This window comes from Marmota flaviventris, chromosome 2 (genome assembly GCF_047511675.1).
Source record: "Marmota flaviventris isolate mMarFla1 chromosome 2, mMarFla1.hap1, whole genome shotgun sequence".
NCBI classification, from domain to species: domain Eukaryota; kingdom Metazoa; phylum Chordata; class Mammalia; order Rodentia; family Sciuridae; genus Marmota; species Marmota flaviventris.
Window position 1 is genome coordinate 36,752,812 of NC_092499.1, and position 21,899 is coordinate 36,774,710.

Sequence of the window (21,899 nt, forward strand, 5' to 3'; positions counted from 1 at the left end):
GAACCAGGAGGCCTTTCAGCTCCTGACCTTTTATGGTTAGGTCTGTTTCTTCCATTTTCTGGGACTTCTCACATTAACCTGCCCCAATACACCTAACAAAAACTCCCATTTTGTTTTAATTCATCAGACTCAATTTGTATTGCTTTTAACAAAACCTAATTTATCCAAATACCTACCTTAAAATATGAAGTGTGTATAGCACCTAGTGCAGTCCTGGCAGCAAAGCAAGCAGTAAGTGGAGATAGTTATGCAAGTTAATTTTGGGGAGCAGGGTACAGGGAGGGGGAGAGGAGATTGTTAATGGTTTGTGTTCCACTGAGAAGCCTTTCCCCAAGAAATTGAAGGACAACAGCAGGGAGGGAAGTCCAGGCTGTGATATGCTCATTTATTCAAAATGTCTTTATTGAAACAGAATGATAGAGCAAGAAAGAATGAGGTCTGGGAGGATGTCTTTGGGCACAAGATGGAGCCCAGACCCATGTTACAGTATGGAGCTCTCTCCCTATTCCCTGACTTGCTGAGGACATGAACACAAAGCAGCAGGGAGGAGATGGGGGTGGGGGCGGCCCTCGGAGTTTTCCTCCATGGCTGGTGTGAGGTGCCTTGGAGCCTTCTGGGCAGCCCTGCCTTCCTCTCTCTTCCTGGTCTCCTTGCCAGGGCCTGTCACCTTTCTCTATGGGCCAGCCTCACACCAGGGTGCACAGAGGCCGCTTAGAGGGCAGGATTGGGGGTGGCAAGCAATGGGACATGGTCACAGCGGTTAGGGGGTGGCTGCCGTAGTAGGGAAGGCCGACGGCACAGCTCCCCATCTCGGAGCACCTCAGGCAAGAGCTTGCGCTTGGTCTCTGGCAGAAGCATAATGCTGAGGATGCAGAGGAGGGCACAGGCCGCCAGCACCACGTGCTGCAGGAAGGCTCCATGTCCCATGTGGAGGCGCTGGGCTGGACCACTCAGCCCCCCAAGTGCCCCCAGTGCCATGATCAGACCCAGGCCACGGCCCCTGGGGAAGATGTAGGAGATACTCAGCCAATAGCTGTGGGCCTCACCCCAACCCTTCTCTAGTAGCTTCCCTCCATCCCTCAGGCTTTGAGGCCTGGCCTTAGAAGTACCCTTCTCTCACCGGACGGTGGTGGGGATAACTTCAGCAGCAAGGAGAGTACTGAGGATAGCAGCTGCTTGGGAGGAGAAGAGCCCAAGAACAGAGAACGTGGTGATGGCAGCCTCATTCAGATCTGGAAGATCAAGAAGGACAACATGAATGGAGGTGGGGAGATCATGCCTGGCCTAATCCCTAGTGATCCCCTTTGTTCTTATATCCTGTGCGCTAAGTGGGCTCTGGGCATTCACTAATTGGGAGAACAGACGGAGTTGCCTGGCTAGGTGGAGGCTTGTAGAAGCTGTGGGCAGGGTCTGGGTCTTATCTTGGGAGACCTATGCCAGAAGTATTGGCTGAGTCTATCTGAGGCACCTCTATTGGGGTTCCCTTGTTGAGCCCACATCATGGGGAAGGGAAGATGCTTACAATCCCACAGACCCAGCAGGACTAGGGATGCGATGCCAGTGAGGGTCATTGCTAGAAGCAGGATGCCCCGACGGCCAAATCGGTCCACAGTGACCCCCAGGAAGACGCAAGCCAGGGCTGCTGTGCCGCTGGCCAGCAGGGAGCACAAGTAGAAGTCTGATGGGCTCCCTCCTCCTCCGACAGGCTGGTAGCAGTGGCGAATGGCATGGGCAATGAAGCTGTTACGAGGGGTAGGGAAAGAAAGAAAAGTGTCTGATTGACCATCTTCAGCTTTCCACATCCTTGGCTATCCTCTGTAGGTCTTCCAGCCTTCCCCACCCAGCCAATCCCCATCCCAGCTACTGGGCTGGCCCTCAGGTCTGACACCCAGGCTCACTTGGTGAAGCCCAGGATAAGCAGATTTTTCCAGATGTTGCGGTAGTTGAGGAGGGACGCGAGGGAGAAAGTGGATGTTGCAGGGAGAGGGCAGGTGTTCTCCAGGTCTTTGGGAGAGAGAGAGGAGTTTAGAAGAGACAGCTGAGAAACCAGGATCCTCCCACATGAGGGTAGGGACCCTGGGAGATGGCACAGCTACATGCAGAAGGCACCTGTCCTGTGTGCATACAAGGTGTCACCCATAGAGAGCCTTGCTTTTTTTTTTAGTTGTAGATGGACACAATATCTTAATTTGTTTATTTTTATGTGGTGCTGAGGATTGAACCCAGGGCTTCACACCTGCGAGGCAAGTGCTCTACTACTCAGCTATAGCCCCAGCCCTGAGAGCCCTGCTTACCTTGCAGAGCCTCTTGGGCTTCTTCCCCCAGCATCTGCCCATGGGGCCGGTTCCGCTCAGCCAGGATCCTCAGCACAGATTGAGCTTCCTCAATCTGCCGCTTCACTATCAACCACCGTGCAGACTCCAGAAACAGACCAGGCCAGCTGGAGGCAGGGTGGTGGGGTGCAATGAGGCCTCCCCTCTCCTGACCCAGGGCTAGGAAACTCCCACCTCTGAGGGACTGAGACAGGCCTGGACCAGGGGCAGTTGAAGAAGAGGAGGGGTCTCTGGGCTAAGAGCTAGACTGGAGGTAGAGCTGGGCCAGACTACACATGAAGGGCAATACTAACCCATAAAACAGGAAGAGGATGCAGGGAGCGGTGATCATTCGCTGCAGAAATCGCCAGTCCTTAGAGACAAGGGCCAGGCCCAGGAACAGGAAGTGCCCTCCCACCCCCACCAACTCCCCTGCCAGGGCCACCCGAAGCCTCTGGGTTGGATCACACAGCTCCAAGCCTAGAGATAATAGCAGGGATGAGGGAGAAGGGAGAGGCCAGGGAGGAGACATTAGAAAGGGGAGAGGGAGGGAAAGAGGAGGACAGAGCTAGGTCAGACCCTGAGCAGAGTTGTAGCCATCACCTCCCACAGACTAACCTCTAGGTGGCAAGGAGCAGAGAGATCGTGCAGTCCCCTCTCCTGCTCAAACCTAGGAGGGCTCTAGGTTCGGTCTCCCCGAGAGTGATCAGCATTTCCAGTTTACAGACCCTTTCACATTAGGTCTCCTATTTGACCTTCATGTCAACTCTTGTCCAAGATCACATAGCTAGTCAGGGCTTCAGTTTTTAAATAAGGTGATATTCCCTAACAGCACTAAGTCCAGGGCAATGCTTTAAAGATTGCGGGGAGACAGATGTGAGAGAAGCAGGACCCCTGGATCATTCAAAAGCCTGGCTAGAAATATAGCTGATTCTGAACAGCTAAAATTTAGGCCTGAAGAAGGGGCAGTGGGGACCCTGGGGATATAGAAAAGCAGGTGTGAGACCCAAGGGGGGGACATCTGGCAGGGTGCCACTTACGCATCAGGTAGACACCAAGGTCAACTCCAGCAAGCAGAAAACCCAGGAGGAATCGGAGGGCCATGACTCCGGTGGAAGAGCCTGCAGCAGCTCCTCCTACTCCACAGGGGCCTACCAACCCCAAGGTCAGCAGCACAATCCCACGTCGGCCAAACCTGGAAAGTGGGGAGGACTTCTGGTTACCTTGACTTGCTTGGGGGAAGATGTCCTGGGTGGGGGCCAGCTGGCCACTTCAAAGTTGGTGGTAGAGGATGAGGCTCCTGGTGTAAGAGCTGAACTGAGATTAGAGATGAGAAGAGATGAGTACTGTGTGTGGGTGATGTCTGGCTACTGGGCACTGGGTTGTGGCTATGGTTCTGTGGAAGGTGGAACCATTGACTCTTGAGGATAGGGCTATTGGTCATAGGGCATTTAGGTTTATATGTGAGGTTGCCCATAGGGGGATGGGATATTGCTTAGTGGATTTGGAACCACTGATCTATAGGAATAGAGCTATTGGTCAGTAGGAATGGAGCTTGTCTTGTTCAGACTATTCAAGAGATGGGAGTCACTGATATAAGTCACCTCTTGTGTGTGGGTATAATTTTGGTCAGTGAAGATGGAACTACTAATCTTAGGGGCTCAGTAATTGATTTGGGGGGGATGAGTGGAATGGCACTGAGCAGGAGATGGAGCTACTGATCCATGAATGGGTCTATTAATCCATGGGGTAGGACTTTTGACCAGTGAGGATGAGACTACAAATCTTTGGAGACTGAAGAATTAGTCTTTGGGGATGGAACCATTGATTCACGATGCAAGGATCTCAGTATCCATATGGATGGGTATTCAAGGGATGAATCTGTTAATTCATGGGGATAATCACTAAGAATGGGCCAGGTGAGATAAAACTATTGGCAAGTGATGATGGTCACTGACCACAAGTTAGTGAGCACAGGGCTACTAATCCTTAGGGGATGGACTACTGACCTTTGGGGATAAGGCTATTGATCTATGAAGATTGGGGGCCACTGGACATTGGAAAGGTGGCACTGATCCCTGGAAACAAGGTCACTAAACCTTTAGGGCAGGTTCATTTTTCATGAGGATGGCTTATTGGTTAATGTGGCTAAGATTTCTGATTTGGGGAGACTGAATTATTGATCTTTGGTAATGAGGTCCATAGGAATGAGACTACTGGCCTATGAAAAAGAGGCCATTAATGCATGGGGACAGGATACTGATATGTAGGTTTAGGATCATTGGCCTACAGGTGTCTATTTGACAGTGAGAATGGGTTTTAATTTTTAAGGAACTGGACTATTGAATGTCAGGATGCCTTTGATCCATGGAAGTTGAACTGATCCACTTAGGTGGGGCTATACTAGTGAGGATGAGTAATCCATGGGGATAGCCAGTGGAGTTGGAGTTCCTGATCAGTGATGATGGTGTCCAGAAACAGAGGAGATGGGATTTTTGATACATAGGGAAAATTACTGGTTGGTGGAGACAGGCAGTTGATGAGGCCATGATTTGTGAAAATGGAAATTTGGGTCTGAAAGGATTTGAAATCCCTGAGGATCTGTGAAGATTGGACTATCAATCTATGAGGGGTGCTCTTGAGATCAATGATTCATAAAGGTGGATTTATTTAGCGGTAGGCATGAAACTGTGGGTTACTGAAGATGAAGGTACTCTTTTGAAATATCTGTTGATCCATGTGGGAGGGGCCACTAGTGGGTCAGAGATTGAGTCGTTTGTAAAGTTGAACTATTCGTCAGTGGGAATGGGGCTGCTGATATTTAGGAATTAACATTGATCTTTAGGAATGAGCCCACTGAGGTGGAGCTAACAGTGCAGATGGGAATTTGTTAATCCATGAAGATGGTAAGGGAGGTGGTTAGAATGAGAAGTGCTACAAAGGAAGAGAGAGCATTTCCTTGTCAAAACAGGGTTTTCGTTTAGGGGATGGGACTATTATCTTTGGAGATGATGTCATTGGTCCATGGATATGGGGCTACAGGTAAGTGGAAATGGTCCATAGAGGTCATTCTCCTGCGCAGAAGAGTGTATTTCTTGATGGGGAGTGAAGTTGAGTCAGGGGTAGATCATTGAACGGAAGTCCAGAGAAGGCCAGCAGAGTCCAGCGAATTGTCCTCTATCTTTTGCAAATACCAGCTGCTTGGGCTAGTTTCCCTAGCACCCCCTCCTCTCTACCATCCCGGCCCCCACGACAGCCCTCACCTGTCTGCGGGGTAACCCAGGAACAGGTAGCCGGAGGCAAAGCCCAAGATGAAGAGGATCTGCTCCAGGATCACCTGCCAGCCCAGGTCACACACCAGATCCCACTGGGGGTGTGAGAAGGGTGCAGCGGGCATGAGGCCCCGCCCTTGCCACCCTAGGCCCTCCCCCAGACCCGAGGCCCGCCTGACCGTCTCACCTGGCCGATGGCGTTGGTGGTGAGCACCGGCAAGCCATTATAGTCCCAGTCCTTGAGGCAATGATTGAAGTCTGGCGGGGCGAAGCCGCTACACGAGGGGTCCGTACTAGTGGCGACGCGGCTGACTGCGCTGGCTGCTAGGGCCGCGCTGGCGACGCTAACGCCGCTGGCATTGGGGGGCTGCTCCCAGCCAGAGGCGTTGGGAGGGAAGGCCCCGTAGTGGCAATGCAGTGGGGGCGCCAGCGTGAAGATGGGGTCCGAGGCCAGACCCAGAGCCACGAAGAGAACCGGCAGGCAGCAGAGGCCGAGCTGCAGCTGCTGGCCGCCGCCCAGCGCCCCCACCTGGGCGAGCAGCGCCTCAAAGCTGAGGGGGCCTGGGGGTACGGCCAGCGACAGGCTGCTGCCCAGCCCGTCGCCGCCCGCATCGCCCTCCCCCTCCCGCCCTCGCTCGCGCTCACCCTGCAGCTGCTCGGTGGGCACAGCATCTCCAAGGGTCCCGACCTGCTGTGGGGCGAGGTGGGGTGTTGGGGACAGAAGGGTGAAGCGGAGAAAGCCGCAGAGCAAGAGGAGATAGGGGGCGGGAGGTGCTGAAGCTAGGGCAAGGAAGGCAGGTAGGGACAGGGGATGCACGGGAGAAAATGCCGGGCCTTCAGCGGGGACCCGGACGGGGGTGCGGGATAGGATGGCGTAGCCGTCACTACCACCACCACCACCACCCCCCGCGCGAGGCGCAGGCACTTACTCCGTTGGAGCTGGGGGTGATCTCTACGGTGCTGTCGATTTTGCTGCCACCCCCGCCATTAGGCTCTGGGGTCCCAGTGGCCACCCGGGGAGCCAGCTTGCCGACCACAGCGGCCCTCTTGGACCGCGCCAAAAGGATGCACTACCCTCTGGCCCAGCTGCGCGCCGGGAGGCCGGACAGTGAAAGACCGAAGGGACCCCAATCTGCAGCTCTGCAGCCGCGGGCGCCTCCTCAGTCTCTGCGATCTCTGCGCTGCTTTCCCCTCCTCTTCCTCTAGACTCCCCTCCCCTTCCCACGTCAGCAGAACCTTCGGTCCAGACTTTTCGTCAGAGAGAGGAAGGGGGGCCAGGGCCCAGGGGAGGGAGGGGCTGGGGGCTCTGTCTTCTGTTCCTGGGTCTGCAGGCCATTGCGGTGAAGAGGGAAAAATGCTGAAGGATAGTAACAGACAGATGCCAGAGGGTCCTCCATCACTTCCAGTTCTTCCCCACTCATTCATTCATCAGTGAAATTTGTTAAATGCCTACTATGTTCCAGGCCTTGTCTAGGCTTTGGGGATAATAGGCTGGACAAGACCACCTTGGGGAGACAGACATGTAAACAGGCAATTGTAGTTCAGCTTATGCATGTGGAGAGCTGATTTGGCACTGTACTCAGCTTTCTAGCTTCAATCTCTACAAGGAGACCACTTCTCTGGGATTCACCATCCCATCCTGATTGAATCTCCATGATTTTTCAACAGCATTTGGCAGTATTGACAACCCCTTCCTCTAAATACTTTCTTATCTTCTAAGACCCACATTCCCCTGGTTTTCTTTCTTTTACTCCTTTTCTCCATGCAGGCACATTCTCCTATTCCTCACCATCATTCAGGTCTGCAATCCTCAGAGACTTGGTCCTTGACCCTCTTCTCACCTTACAGTATTGTCTCCCTTTTGGGATCTCACTCATTCCCAACATTTCAGTCACCACCAGTACAAATGATACAAATCTGAGTCCCAGATATACCCCCAGATCTCATCTCTTTTCTGAGCCCAGGGTCCACTTTTGATAACTCACAGGGACCTCAAATTCCCTATGACCAAACTCATGTTCTTCCCCACTATAACCTTGTTGGTCATCTTCTAGTCTTCCTTCTTCAAGGATAATACCAACCACTTATGGCCAGATGCTCAGGTGACAGTCCTTGAAATTTCCTCTTAACTCATGTCAAGTCATTTACAAAATCCTATCCAATTTCTACTTCTTGTATAGTTCTCAGATAGTCTGCTTCTCTTCCATCTCTATTACCAATACTGCAACCTCCAGATTCCCACCTGGTGTTCTGCATCCTTTCATATCTATCCCCTCCCCCAACTATTACTTATGGATGCAGATGGAATAATCTTTTTAAAAATGGAGGTCTGCTGGGCACAATAGAGTGCACCTGTAATTCTGGTGACTTGGGAGGCTGAGGCAGGAAGGATGGCAAGTTCAAGGCCAGCCTCAGCAAATTAACAAGGCCCCAAGCAACCTGTTTCAAAATAGAAAATAAAAAGGGCTGCTGGGCTGGGATATAGCTCAGTTGGTAGAGTGCTTGCTTTGCATGCACAAGGCCCTGGGTTCAATCCCCAGCACCACACATACACACACACACACACACACACAAAGCGCCTTGTGTGTCCCTTCCAGGCTATCACCATGAAGATAAGTATTCTAGACAGCTCACGAACTCACACATGCTCCTGCATGCCTGGTCATATGCTCTATGTAGCTCCATTTCACTTCACATGTCTCAAACTTGCTGCACTCCAGCCTCTGACCTTCTTCAGTTTTTCCAATGTTACAGCATCTTTGCACAAGCTGGTTCTTATACTTAGATGGCTTCTTAGTCAAGTTTTTCCCATCCTTCAGCTGTCAGTTCAAGCATCTTTGCCTCAAAATCTTCTCTAACCTTAGAATTGCTATTCAGTGAAATTGAAGGACCAGCAGCACCCATTATCATTTGAGAGCATAATCTCAGCCTCAACCAGACCCTTGAATCATTATCTGTATTCTAACTAGATCCCCAGGTGTATGTACATTCAAGTTAGAGATGCATTTCTCTAATAAATTTTTTATACTTGATAGGTACTTCATTCCCCAATCCTAGGTAAGGACTGGGATGGACCATGTGTCAAGTCAACTAGCTCATTCCCCTTTCTCTACACTGAACCACCTTCCACTTGTCTCCTCTATTCATATTTCCCCAATAGAGGAAACCCTTCTTTTCTAATACATCAAGCAGACTCCCACCACTCCCCCTCCCTCTACTCTTTTTAGCCTCTCTTCCAGAGTTACGGCAATACAATCACAGCCAATATACCTTAGGGATTTATTGTCTATATCCTTTTCTGTCTTGGATAATAATCTCTTAATTTTATGTGGTGCTGGGCTGTTCACATGCATTTTCTTTCTTTTTTTTTTTTTTAGTATTTTTTTAGTTGTAGTTGGATTCAATACTTTTATTTATTTATTTTTATGTGGTGCTGAGGATCGAACCCATGGCCCCACACATGCTAGGTGAGCACTTTACCAGTAAGCCACAAGCCCAGCCCTGTTCACATGCATTTTCTTGGTAGGTCCTTACAACAACCCTATCAGACCATTATGATCCTCTCACATTAAAGCTAAACCAGGACTCAGAGGTGACTAGCAATGATTTTCCTACAGACACTCAAGTACATGGCAGATCTGAGACTTGAACTGAAACCTGACTCCAGTTCAGGGATCATCTATGAAATCTGTCTGGAAGATGGGAGATGGCTTTCAACACATAGGGGTGAATTTTGTCAATCCTGGAATCTGGAATTTTTTTCCTTGAGAATGAAATGAGAAGGGAGCCCACAACATAGGAGGCAAATTCAGAGGGTGCCAAGGTACTAAGATTGTGATTGAAATCTGAGGTGCCCCGAAAGTTATTGTGCCAGATAACTGGGAGTGCAAAACTGAAGCAATGGGTCTGTAGCTCAGATTTCTTCCCTGTGGTAGGTAAATGGCTGGAGTGATCCCCCCTATAAACCCACAGCCTCTTAACTTCAGTCACCAAAGTCTTGAGGACTATGGACTTCCAAGTCATTGCCCTTGTCTGCCACCCCACCTCCCCTAGAAGACAGTTTGTCCAGAGGGATTATCAGTAGGAAGCCTGGGAAGTGCAGTGTAAGGGGCTAGATGCTCTTAGAGTCACCTAGGTGATGGCCAACTTCTTTCCACAACTGCACCTCTCTAGTGACATCATCTGAAGAAGAAGGCTTGATTCCCAAATCAGCAAACTGGGCTTGCCTTCCTGGAACACTAGTCAGACCCTCTTGGTTCTCTCTTCCTCCAGGTGCCTAGCTAATGTCTTGTCAGTGGTCCTCTCCTCACCTTGCTCATCTTTTCTCATTGCCCTGTGGATTTCTACCACCAAGTGTCCAATCTGGCTTATTTTTTATGCACTTATTTTAATGACTTGTTGATGTCCATCCAACCCTTATTAGAAGGGCACATTCACTACATTCCTTTAGAACTCTCTCTGGTCCTTTATGGGAGTTGAGAACCAGTCTAGTGCACATTGTCAAAGGAGGAAAATCCCCCCACCCGCCATGGGTATGATGAGGGATGCCACCCCCCCCCCCCCCCCGACCCCCACTCCCACAACGCTCCCAAGCAGCAGAGTCAGGGAACCAGACCGCAGGGTTTATTGAAGTGCACACACCCATGCTCAGGCCAACATTCCTGCCTTTTGAGGGGAGGAGCCTTCTGATGTCTCCCAGACCTTCATATTCTGGGCAGTCAATGTCCTTCTCTGCTAAGTGAGGAATTGGTGTTCAGGAACCAAGAAACAGGAAGGGAGAGAGACTCTGTGTGGTCCCAAGTTCCTGCCACTTGATTCTTGGTGTCCCAAATTTCCAGAGGCAGGAGGCAGTGCAGTGACCTCTAACCCTGGCTGGTGAGGAGGAGGGTTCAGTTCCTCCCTGCCTCAGAGGACCTGGTGCCTGGCCCTGATAAAGCAGGGAATAACATTAAATATAAATAATTTATACAAAATGGCTCTCATACAAAAGGCTGTGGATTAGGGGAAAGAGATGCCTCTGTGAGAGCCTGAGATGACTGAAAGGGGAAGGGGAGGGGGAAGATACCTCTCCTTCCCTGAAACAGCCCTCCATCCACCCAAGACCTGAGTGTGTGGAGGCTCTGACCAGGCAGGGGAGGGGAAGGCTGTGCCAACAGACCCTCAGGCAGCCAGGCTGGTGAGCAGGGTGGTGAATTGCAGGGCTCGCCCTGCCAGTTCTGCCACACACCGTGCCATCTCCTGGGCTGCAGGGCCTGAGGGATAGCCCAGGGCAGCCCCCTTAACAGCCAGCACAGTGGCCTGCAAAGCTTGGCCCAGCGCTGTACCTGCAGCCCCGACCTGTGTTCGCAGAGGGGCAGAGGCTGCCAGCCGACCCAGGGTGTCCCCAACGAATACTAGACGGTGAGCAGCCACCACAACCCGCTTGCTATGGGGCACGAAGAGACTTGGGGGCTGCTTGGCCTGGGTGCTGGACATCAGGGCTGCCACAGCCGCCTGCAGCGCTGAGTAGTGGCTCTGGCACTGGCCTGCATAGAAGTGCAGGAGCTGTAGGTCTCCGGTGGACAGAACCAGTGGTTCCCCTGGGGATGGGGCCTCCTGAGGGGCGAGAGGGGAGTCAGTGGGAACGTGCTCCTCAGTGCCACTTCCTCCCTTGCTCCTTCTTCCTGAGAACAATCCCTTCAACTCTCATCCCTGCTCACCAGAAAATTTAGATTGGCAGTGAAATGCCCAGACTCAGTGTGAGACAGCTCTGGATTCAAATAACCTCAAACCTGATTTCAAACAAGTCTCTGAACTTTTGTGGCTTCTAATTTCTAAAACAAAAAGTATAGGGCTGGGCACTCCTTGGTTTATATCCAAAGGGCTTAAAATCAGCATACTATAGTGACACAGCCACATCAATGTTTATCGCAGCTCAATTTACAAGAGCCAAACTATGGAACCAACTTAGATGCCTTTTGACAGATGAACTGATAAAGAAAATGTGGTATATATACACAATGGAATATTACTCAACCATAAAGAATAATGAAACTATGGCATTTGCCAGTAAATGGATGGAACTGAAGAATATCGTGCTAAGTGAAGTAAGTCAACCTCAAAAAAAACCCCAAAGGCTAAATGTTTTCTCTGATGTGCAGATGCTAATTCACAATAAGGGGGGTGTTTAGGGAAGAATAAAGGTACCTAGGTTTAGGCAGAGGGGAGTGAAGAGAGGGTAGGGGGTCTGGGCATAGGGATAATAGTAGAATGAATTGGACATTATTACCCTATGTACATTTATGATTACAGAACCAGTGTGATTCTATATCATGAATAACCAGAAGAATGAGAAGTTCTGTATGATGTGTCAAAATGCATCCTATTGTCTTGTATAACTAGAACAAATTAAAGAGAGAGAGAGAGAGAGAGAAAAGAAAAAGTGTAGAGCTGGAGGTGTAGCTTAGTGGTAGAGCACTTGCCTGGTATGTATGAGGCCCTGATTCTATCCCCAGCACCACATAAACACACACGGGGAAAAAAAAAAAAAAAAGCAAACAGGGAGTCTAGTACTGCACTGTCCAATAAAAACATAATGTAAGTCACATGTGAAGTTTTAAATATTTTGGTAGCCACATTAAAAAAAGTAAAAAGAAATTGGTATATTTTCTCTAATTCCAAAATCAAAAATGTTGTAGTTCCCATCTGTTATCAATATGAAAATCATTGAGTTATTTCCATAGTAAATCTTCAAAATCCAGTGTGCATTTTATATTTATAGCACATTTCAATTCAGACTAGCCACATCTTGTGGGTCTGGTAGCCACATGTGGTAACTGTATTGAAGATTATAGTTCTAGCATGTACCTAACAAGGCTGCAGAGAACATTATTCGAGAAAATAAATAAAAAGGGCTTGGCACAGTGCACTCATACCCTAAGCTGTTATGAGCATCGACTATGACTGTGATTGATGTTGAAGCATGTGTGCCTAGCACAGGGTCTGGCACTTGGTAAATACCCGATAAATGGTTGCTATTGTGTTATGTCCATTCTAGACTGAGTCAAGGAAACTATCTCACTTTCCTGAGGTCCAGAAAGACTTAAGTGATCGCTTTGTGCCCTTGTGCCCCCACCCCCCCCCCGCCCTTCTTAGTGGTGGAACTGGGATTAGGAGCCAGGTCTCTTAGGAGCCCAGGAATTCACAGTTGGAAGGAGCCTTAGAAGGAGCCACAGCCCAGAAACTCTTTCTGCTCCCTTGGCTGCCCGGCTTTCTGACTCCTCTCCAACACATTCTTTCCCCTCTTTCTGAATTTCTAATATCCTCTTCCAAGTTCCAGCACCTTCCAGTTGAATTCTAACTCCTGTCTACTCTGTCCCTGCTTCATGTGAACTCTAACCTCATCCTAATCTATTTCCTTCTATAGTTTGGTTAAGAATACCCCTTCCCCCAAGTCCCAGCCCTCCTTTGCCAGCCCCCTTCTCTAGCGCACCTCCAACAGGGGGTTACCTGCTGCTCAGGCAGTCCCTTCTCCTGCAGTTCAGGATCCTCTGGAAAGGCTTTATCCAGGGGCCTAGATCCCTGAGCTTTATCCATGCCCTGCAAAGGGGATCAGGTCTCAGTGCAGGGGTGGTGGCTTCCCCAGTCTCCCTTCCAGTCCCTTGACTCAGGAGGGAGCTTTGGTGGTCCCAGGCTGGGATTAAGGGGGGAGTGTAGCACTAGTACATGTGGTAAGGCCAAGAACATGTGGTAGGGTCCCTGGCTACAGGGTGAAGGGGCAGGGGAGAGAGGAAGAAGGGAGGCAGGGAAGTTCTGCCCCAAGCCTCCACACTCCTCCTCCTCTTGGGGCATTTCTGGGAGTGGCCCAGGAGGAACTCACCTTCAAGTGAACATAGTCGTACTCCTCAGCCATTGGGATGCCTTCATACTCATTGTGGGGTCCTGCTGGATCATCCTCCACTTCCCTGTCCTCTGGATTCCCCTCGATCTTGGGACCCCCAAAGCCAGGCAGGCGGGGTGGGGGTGGAGGCAGAGGCCGGTCCTGGATACTGCCTTTGCGGCCTGGAGCAGGAGAGGGAGCTGGAGAAGGGCTGGGAGCCTCAGGGACAGGCAGGGCAGGCAGAGGGCGCCGGGACAGACTCTCAGCAGAGGGCAGCCGAGGCCTGTGTGGTGGCGGAGGGCTTCTGGCCAGGAGCTGGGCCAGGGTGTCCAGCTCGTTGGAGGCCGAGTTTCCTGGGGGCTCTGGAGAAGGGGGTGCCTCGGGACCCAGCAGGGGCACATCATAGATGCCCTCATCAGTGTCCCCACTTTCCCCGTTGGCCAGCAGTTCTTCGGGTGCTTCATACAGGTTGAGGAGGGCTGATGCCCGTTTCAGGTTGGAGGGGGCAGCGTAGAGTGGGGGCCCTGGTTCCCGGCCCCCTTCCCACTCCAGATCCGGCTCCAGCTCTGTGGATGGCTTTGGGGCTAGAGGTACATCATAGGGAGCTTCATCTTCCCCAGGGTGCTGCTGGGCAACCCGGGCCAGTGGATGAGAAAAGGAAGCTGGGGAGTCATAGGGGTCACTGGATTGAGCTCGGAAGGCAGTGGGGGGCACATCATAGACCTGGAGAGAGGGAACAGTGAGTCACCCTTCAGCTCAGCAATGGACCAGCCCTGAGGTTGTTTGTCCCTTACCCCAAATACACAGACCTTTAACCCTCACCTCCAAGGCATCTCTGGGAGTGGACAGTTGGGTCCCATTGCCTCTGGGGACCTTGTAGATGGAGTCAGGGGAGGGTGGGCAGGGTCCAGCCAGAGGTCCTGAGGCAGGACAGGGTCGAGCTGGGGGTGGTACCACATACACCTGGGAGATCAAGACAGGTGGGTGGGTCTGAAGGAGGGGGCTGGTGAACCATGTTAGACTTGGAGGAGCTTAGAAACCTGCCCCGCTGTGCTACCAACAGGGACACAGAGCTAAGGGGTGGCAGAGACTTCAGAGAGCACAGTGGGAGGAGAGCAGTGACCTGGGGGGTCTGCCTGCCTGCCTGCAGGCCCCAGGGGAGAACAAGGGGTCTCCAGGTTTGGGGCTTGGGGGACTTCAAGTCTCACCTCCTGTTCCTCATTGCTGTGCTCTAGGGTTGGGTGTGGTGAGCCAGGCTGGGCGGAGGGTGCCAGGGAGAGGCTGGGCTTGGGCGTTGGGCCAGCAGGAAGAAGCTTCACTCTGTTGGCAGGCACAATGCCCTGCTGGCCATGCAGGGAGCAGAGGCACCAGCCATCCAGTCCGCCAGCACCCTCCCTCTGCAGTACCCGTAGAACGTCCCCTCTGCGGAAGGACAGCTCCTGGGGAGACTCGGCAGTGTTGTCGTACAGTGCCCGGGCCAGCTGGGCCTGGTGGGTGAGGAGAGTATAAGGAGAGGGTCTGTACACACCTATCTGGTCATGGGAAGCCTCTTTAGAGCTTCCCATTCCCTTTAACAATTTGACTCCTGACTCAGCACTGACGAGTCCCGTCTTGCCTCCAGCTTTATCACCTCTGTCCTCCTCTTCCATAACATTCTGACCTCAAGACCTTTGGACTTACTGTTTTCCCTCCTCAGAATGCTCTTCCCCTGATTTCATCTGACTGGCCCTTTTTCATCCTTTAGTTTAGCTTAAATGTCTCCTCCTCCTTAATCACTGTTTGCCCCGTCCCATTCTCTGCATCATCTCTACCATTGTTTCCTTCATAATACCCAAAGTTATTTGTCTTTTTAGTTATTTCTTTTATTATTATTAGCAATTTCTTTCCTTACACTGTAAGCCCTTACTTCTTCCTAGTCCCTGTAATAGGGACTCACCTGGAACTGGTCCTCAGTACACATTTGTTGAATTGATTTCTCCCAAAGCACATGAAGAGATCTTGCTAAGGTTTCTCATGGAATCTCCTTCACTTTCCTTCTTTTCCCTAGTGGCTGCCCCTCACATGCAAAAGCTTAGATTAAGCAGCTGCAAAGACCCCTATTCTGAGGGAGACTGGAAAAAGCCCTGTTCAGACAGTGCCTAGGCATGATATGAAAGAAAACAGAAACCAAAGCAATTGTTTTGTTCTCAGTCTGAGCAAATAAGGTTCTACCAGAAGAGGCTGAGGTTACCATGGAGAGAAGTGTATATGCTCTAGTGTGTGCACAAGGAAGGCAGCTGGCAGGCCAATCAGGAATAAGCATCTATCTCGTTTCCAGTCCTGTCTGGAGGGGGCATGTGAGCTTTTTACATTGGAGCCACATGCTCAGGTCAGACGCAGAAGCTACGTGCAGATGATATTTCTTTCCACTGTGCAAGTCTTTGCATTCAACATCACATTTAATTCTCACAACAACCTTATCGGGGAGAAACCATTATCTGCATTTTGGAAAGGAAACTGGGAAGAGAGGTTACTGCTTTGCCCAATGACACATGGCTGGTACAGTAGTGGAGCATGATTTGAAGCTCAGGCTGTTTGATTTCAGAGCCTGCACCCTCAGTCACTTTATTCCATTACCTTTCCACAATGGCAGATATTTGCTTATTTTTGTTTTGTTTGTTTCAATGGTAGCAATGGTGGAGTCAAAAGGGTCCATGACTCAAAGGTGAGTCAAGTACATATCAAGTCTTCCTTATACTCAATTTCCCTTTTCTGTAACCCTTCATGATGCTCTTGTTCCAAGAATCCTTTGGTAGAATCAAAATTAAACCATTCAAAATGTCAAAATATATTATTAAAGGACCATGCCTGCTGGTAGGATCTTGGGCAGTGGTGGCATATACAGTAGTGTTGGAGAACAGCTCCTAGCCAGGTAATAATGTGAACTCACTAATTCAGCAAACACCTTCAAGCTAAAGACCTCAGGCAGACTGCCACCAGACTGTGAGGAGAAGGAATCCCTGCTCAGTCAGCACCAGTGCATGTTCCTCTTGGCTGGTGTTTTCTGCTGGTGGACAATGGCTAAGTGGTTTTAATAAATGGACTCTTCCTTTTGCTTGATTCCAAATGCATCCAACTATTTTCTAATTGTATTGTAGCTCCTAAAGGATATTGTCCCATGGCAGGTGGGGTAAGGGAATGCTAATCAGATAACACAAATTCCTGGTTGGCTCCACACTTTTCTTTCTAACTGTAAATTATAAATCAGTGTTTTGCATATAGTCAGGGGATTAAAAGTAAAGTTCAAGAGGCAGGTGGACCTGGGGTTGAGTCCTGGCTCTGTCCCTTTCTCACGGGGTAACTTTGGTCAGGTTGTTTGACCTTTGTGAGCCTTAATTTCCTCCTTTGTAGAATTCCATCTTTTTATCCAAATATCGGTTTTTGTATAAGGACAGTAGTATCCTCACAAGGCTGTTCTGAGGACTGCATGAGATAATTCCTTAAAAAAACCCACAACATAGCTAGGCATGAGCCTATAGCCCTAGCTACTTGAGAGGCTGAGGCAGGAGGATCCCTTGATTCTAGGAGCTTGAGACCAGCCTAGGCAACATCAACCTCATCTCAAAAAACAAAATGTGAAAAACTTTAGCATAAGGTCATTATTACTAGCATTATTAAAGATTCTTGAGCTTACTCAGCATAAATATGCCCCCACCCCACCAAAAAAATTCTACCTCCTGGGACTGCAAAGTTACAGAATCATCACCTTGTGCCCAAGTACTCCCAGAAGCTCTCCCCCTCTCCCAGCACTGGGCTAGTGTCTTCAAGTCATCATGATTGAGGAACTCACAGGAGTTTGATCTGGGAAGGAGCCCAAATCCAACTGGTCCTTAAGAGGAATGGGAGGGTGTGGGTGGCTCTCTGCTTTTCTTTCCACTCTCAAAATACTCCCAGAGTCCCCCTTCAGAGGGGATCAGAAAGCAGGTGTTAACCTTGCTTTTCCTGGAAATTCAAGCCAGAGGCCAGGGAAGGGCAGAAAGGCGAAGTTGCCTGGATTCAGACTACTCAGAGTGCTGGACAGAAAGCAGAGGGGTGGGTCAGTGGAGAGCTCCTCCCTGTGTTAGGTTTGAATTCTGTCCAATGGAGCAAAACCTCTGGGCCTTGCAGTTGTAGAAACCCAGGACAGAGCTGCTTTGGAATGAGTGCTGATGGGTGTGGCCCCTGTTCTATTCCCGCCTAGTGGCCCAGCTGACTTGCTAGGGAATGGCTGGCTAAATGGAGGTGGCAGGGGACCACTGCAGCTTTCTGGGAGGCCACCTCCCACTGTCCCATCATGCCAGCTGTCTCCTCCCTTTGTCCTTAGTCCCCTGAAAGTGGCCTGAGGCAGGCTGACATCACCTCCCCTCCTCCCTCTATATTCTCTCTCCCTTTCCTCTATTTGCCTCCTTTCCTCCATCCCTCCTCCAGAAATAGGTCTTTCTGGTCCTTTGGCCTCCCATTTTCCTTGAGCAGCTTGTCCTTTCAACCCCGTTTACTTTGCTTCCCAATCACAAATCCCTGCCAACCACCAGTGGCCATCTGTTCCCGCCCAGAAAGGAGCAGATAGGACTGGGATTACCCTTGCCCCCTCCCCTCTATCCAGCAGCAACCTCTAGAAAGAAAGAGCTTGGGGAGGGGGAGAAGAGGAGGGGCGGAACCCAGGAGCCGAAGGAACAGGGGATGAGTGAGAGGGAGAAAGCAAACAAAAGTGATAGGACACAGCCTCCTGGAGGAGAAAGGGATCGATCAAAGAGACAGACAAAGAGAGGGCAGAAATAAACGCTACAGGAATCAAGGCAGGCTGGACAGGTTTCTGCCCCGCAGGTTTCTGCTCCTCTCCCTGGTGGACTCACCGACGTGGCAATGGCCATGGCCTTGGCCTCCAGCGTCGCCTGCTTCAGGCCAGGCTCGATTTCGCTGACTTCAGCGGTGGCTGCCCCGCACCATGCTTCGCGGCCTCCAAGCGAGGAGGCCACCCCCGGCTGTGGCACTTGAGAAGTGGCCTCCGCCAAGGTTGGAGGAGAAAGAAAACCCACAAAACTTCCCAAATGGGAGGCAGTTTGGCCAGGCAGGAGGAGGAGAGGGGCGGGCCGGGGCGTCGCTGCGGGACCTCATCCAAGGGGCGCGCTCTGAACTGTCCCCACGGCCTCCCAGGGGCCGCTGGGTTGGCCAGGCCCCCGGAGTTGCCTGCCCTAGGCCGCAGAGGCCTCCCTGGCCCGCATGGGCCGAAATCTTCGTTCCAGGGCTGGGCTGGCGAGGAGGCGGGATCTGGGGCTGCTCGACGCTTGTCCAGGAGGTTCAGGACAGCCCCAAGGGCTGGAAGAAGCCGCTGGGACGGTTGGGCTGGATGAGCAAGTTTAGGGGCCAACCCTTCCCAACCGCGCCCCGCCGGGGACCAGGAATCCCAGGGCTGTGGTAGTGGAGGCCCAGGGCACTGTGACAGGACCCCGCTGGGAGGAAGGACCAGCGAGGACCGAGCCTTTTGTCCCTCTTCAAACTCGCCCAAATTGGCGAAAGGAAGCCAGACTGGCGCCCAAGTCCTCCAACAGCGTAGCCGCTGGGCTGGGTTGCCGGAGTGGCTGTTTTCTGCCCAGAACCTCGCACCCGCGGCGATGAGGCGGGTTCTCACTCTCCACACTAGCTCTCAGCGCACCCAGGGGTCCGGGGACGCCTGGCGCCCGGGTCACAGCAAGCAGCACGCAGGTACAACTCGAAGAGGCGGGACTGCCTTCCTGCGCCCAGGGAGCAAAGGGGCCCAGCCCCCTTCCACCTTCGGTCAGGGGTGCCAGGCCGGGAGCTCCCACCCCCACCCTCGGCCCCTGACACCCGGAGCCGGCCCCCACCGCGCGCACCCTTGGCAGGGCCCCTCGGCGCGCCCCAGGGGTTGAGGCAGCTCCCAAGTGTCTTTGGGAAAGAAGAGAAAGGCCAACAAGCAACCGAAGGAGCAAAGAGAAGGCGAAGGAGAGGCAGGGGCTAGGGTCCTGTAGGCTCGACCGGGGTTAGGGTCGGGGTGGGGACACCAAGAGGGCTGGGTAGGCTTCAGGGGGGCCGCGCGTGGCCCCCCCGGCTCACCCCTCGCTCGCGGCTCCCTTCCCTCCCCTTCCCCGGCTCCCGGCTCCCTTTCAATGCAGTTCTTCCTCCTCCCCTCGGGCCCTCTCCTCTCCAGCGCGGGGCTCAATCCTGGGGATTAAGAGAAAGGAGGGAGGGGGAAAGGGAGGGAAAGGGAAGGGGCGGAGGAGAAAAGGGGACGATCCTTCCAAAGGCGGGTGTTGAGTTTCAGTTTAGGACCTTGGGGCCAAACTGCCGGTCCCAGTCCAGCCCCTCTCTCCCGTGCCTTCTTCCTCTGGACCTCTCCGCAGACCTCCGGGTGGTCTGGTCCTCTCCTTCCTGGGAGCTTCGCTCTCCCTGCCACGCCCCCACTCTCCCCCGCCAGCCCCGCGCCTCTCAGTCTCCCTTTCATTAGCCCCACATCTGTCTTTCTCGTGGGGAGGGAGCGCGCTCCTTCCGCCTTGCTGGGGTCCTTAGCCTAGCCTCTCAGCTCCTTAGTGCTGTCTCTGCAGGGGTGGCCGGTTTAGCTTGGCCGGTCTTGCGGGGCACCGGCCGGGAGTCTGGCGCTGGACATGGTTTCTGGCCCTGGCGAGAAAACACGAAGCCTTAACGTCTGGCCCCAGATCTGCAAGGCGGGCCGGTTGGGCGGCCTCCTAGCCTCCTCTGCTAGTCTGGGCCTGTCGCCCTTCCTCAGCCTGCCTGGCTCTTTCTGCTTCTAGAAGCAGGATTGGGGACTACAGGCACAAAAGGGCAGAAGTCTTTTAGAGGGTCTGCGGATCTAACTCCCAGGAGTTTCAGCCGAGGGCAGGGTTATTAGCCTCCTACATCTCTCCCGGCTGCCTTCCCACCGCCCTGCTTCTTGGATCTTTATTTTGGAGCACACAACAGAGCCTCCTGAGGCTTGGGGGAAGCCCATTTTCCACTTTTGAGGTCCCTGGTATTTAAAAAGCAAGATGCTATCAGAATGAAATGCTGTAGTGTATTTTCACTATTTATGTTTAACAAGCACTTCAAACATAAAATAGACAAGGACGTATGCATAACTTCATTTGGAGATAATATCAGAAGTATAATTTAAGGCCCTCCACCCTCACATTTTGGAGGCTCACACATCCACATGTTTCTCTGTGTGGGGAGGTTCCCTGCCCCAGCCCCTTCCTCACCCTATTATTTGGGCACCTATGAAGGACCCCCTGCAGAGGGAAGAGGTGGAATCTGTGGGGTGGGTTAGTGAGAGATTCTGGTGTCAACATGGGGTCAAACACTATTGGCCCTGAGCCTCGTTGTCAGTGATGGATTTCAAACCCGGTCAGGGCATGGGGCTAGGAACTTGGAACAGACTGAGACTCCATTAGGACATAAAGGAACTTTTAAATTTCCAGATACATCTGAAAGGAGAGCTACTCCATTCCAGCTTCAGTCTAGTTAGAGAGAGTCACTAGAGAAGACTTTCATCCTCCTCCAGACACCAGTTCTGGTGGGCCTGGCTGTTAGGTACACGGACACCCTGCTGCTAAAGAGAGACTGGGTATGATCTTTGCTCAGGGTCTGCCAAGGCAAATTTGGAATCAAGGGGAGGTGGGTAGGGTACTCTGTCCACAAAGACAAGTGCTTTACCTGGCACAGGAAAGTAGATGGAGGCCAAGAGGAGAGGAAGCTGTTAGGACCAGGCAAGACAGTGGCTTGGGAGCTGGGCAGTGGAACTCAGTGCCTGGGCAGTGTAGGTGATAGACAATAGAATGCACATCAGCATGAGAAGACTGTGCTTCTGGAATGCCCAGGCATGGAATGGTGCCAATCAGTCTTGGAAGTGAGTACTGGTTTATTAGCTGTGTGACCTTGGTCAAGTTATAGACCATCTTGGAATCTCAATTCCTCATCATTTTTTTTTTTTGTACTGGGGATTTAACCCGAGGTACTTTACCACTGAGCCACATCCCCAGCCCTATTTTGTATTTTATTTAGAGTCAGGGTCTCACTGAGTTACTTAGTGCCTCACTTTTGCTGAGACTGACTTTGAACTCGAGATCCTCCTACCTCAGCCTCCCGAGCTGCTGGGATTACAGGCGTGCACCATTGTGCCCAACTTTAGTTTCTCATCTTTAACAATAATTTTGGCAGGAAGTAAATACATGAAAAGAGCTTGGCACACTATTCTTCTTTCATACTTTCTTCTTTACATTTAGCTCCCCATGGTGTGAAAGCTGAAAAGGTGTCTTGAATGAGGGCAGGAGGAGCCTTTCTCATGTTCTATACCCTTTTACCCTTTTCTTTGCAAGCAAAAGTTTAATGTGATTTGAATTTTGTCAGGAGGAGCTCTAGGGTCCAGGCTTGGGAGGTTGTGGAGGCCTTGGGTGGGTAGTAGCCTCAATAAGTTGGGCTCCAAAGATT

The 21,899-nt window shown here is 51.7% G+C and overlaps 2 protein-coding genes across 4 annotated transcripts; both read right to left on the reverse strand.

Moving 5' to 3' along the window:
- Positions 1-364: 364 nt before the first annotated feature.
- On the reverse strand, positions 365-6,650 carry Slc22a17 (solute carrier family 22 member 17). 2 transcript variants are annotated; one of them, XM_071607765.1, is made up of 8 exons: positions 6,514-6,650; positions 5,772-6,275; positions 5,576-5,679; positions 3,353-3,507; positions 2,627-2,792; positions 2,295-2,440; positions 1,121-1,232; positions 365-1,000 (listed from the first exon to the last, which is right to left on the reverse strand). In XM_071607765.1, exons 4-8 carry the CDS (start codon positions 3,414-3,416, stop codon positions 712-714), a joined length of 777 nt encoding a protein of 258 aa, XP_071463866.1. In that variant the 5' UTR covers positions 3,417-3,507; positions 5,576-5,679; positions 5,772-6,275; positions 6,514-6,650; the 3' UTR covers positions 365-711. The 2 variants fall into 2 exon arrangements, with proteins under 2 accessions (XP_071463866.1, XP_027775956.1); XM_027920155.3 differs by lacking the exons at positions 5,576-5,679; positions 5,772-6,275; positions 6,514-6,650 and adding exons at positions 1,523-1,740; positions 1,899-2,004 and having other exon boundaries at positions 2,627-2,667; positions 3,353-3,438.
- Positions 6,651-10,191: 3,541 nt separating this feature from the next.
- Efs (embryonal Fyn-associated substrate) lies at positions 10,192-19,286 on the reverse strand. 2 transcript variants are annotated; one of them, XM_027919991.2, is made up of 6 exons: positions 18,314-19,279; positions 14,651-14,929; positions 14,265-14,405; positions 13,443-14,165; positions 13,073-13,162; positions 10,192-11,179 (listed from the first exon to the last, which is right to left on the reverse strand). In XM_027919991.2, exons 1-6 carry the CDS (start codon positions 18,329-18,331, stop codon positions 10,745-10,747), a joined length of 1,686 nt encoding a protein of 561 aa, XP_027775792.1. In that variant the 5' UTR covers positions 18,332-19,279; the 3' UTR covers positions 10,192-10,744. The 2 variants fall into 2 exon arrangements, with proteins under 2 accessions (XP_027775792.1, XP_071463001.1); XM_071606900.1 differs by lacking the exon at positions 14,265-14,405 and having other exon boundaries at positions 18,314-19,286.
- Between the last annotated feature and the right edge of the window lie 2,613 nt (positions 19,287-21,899).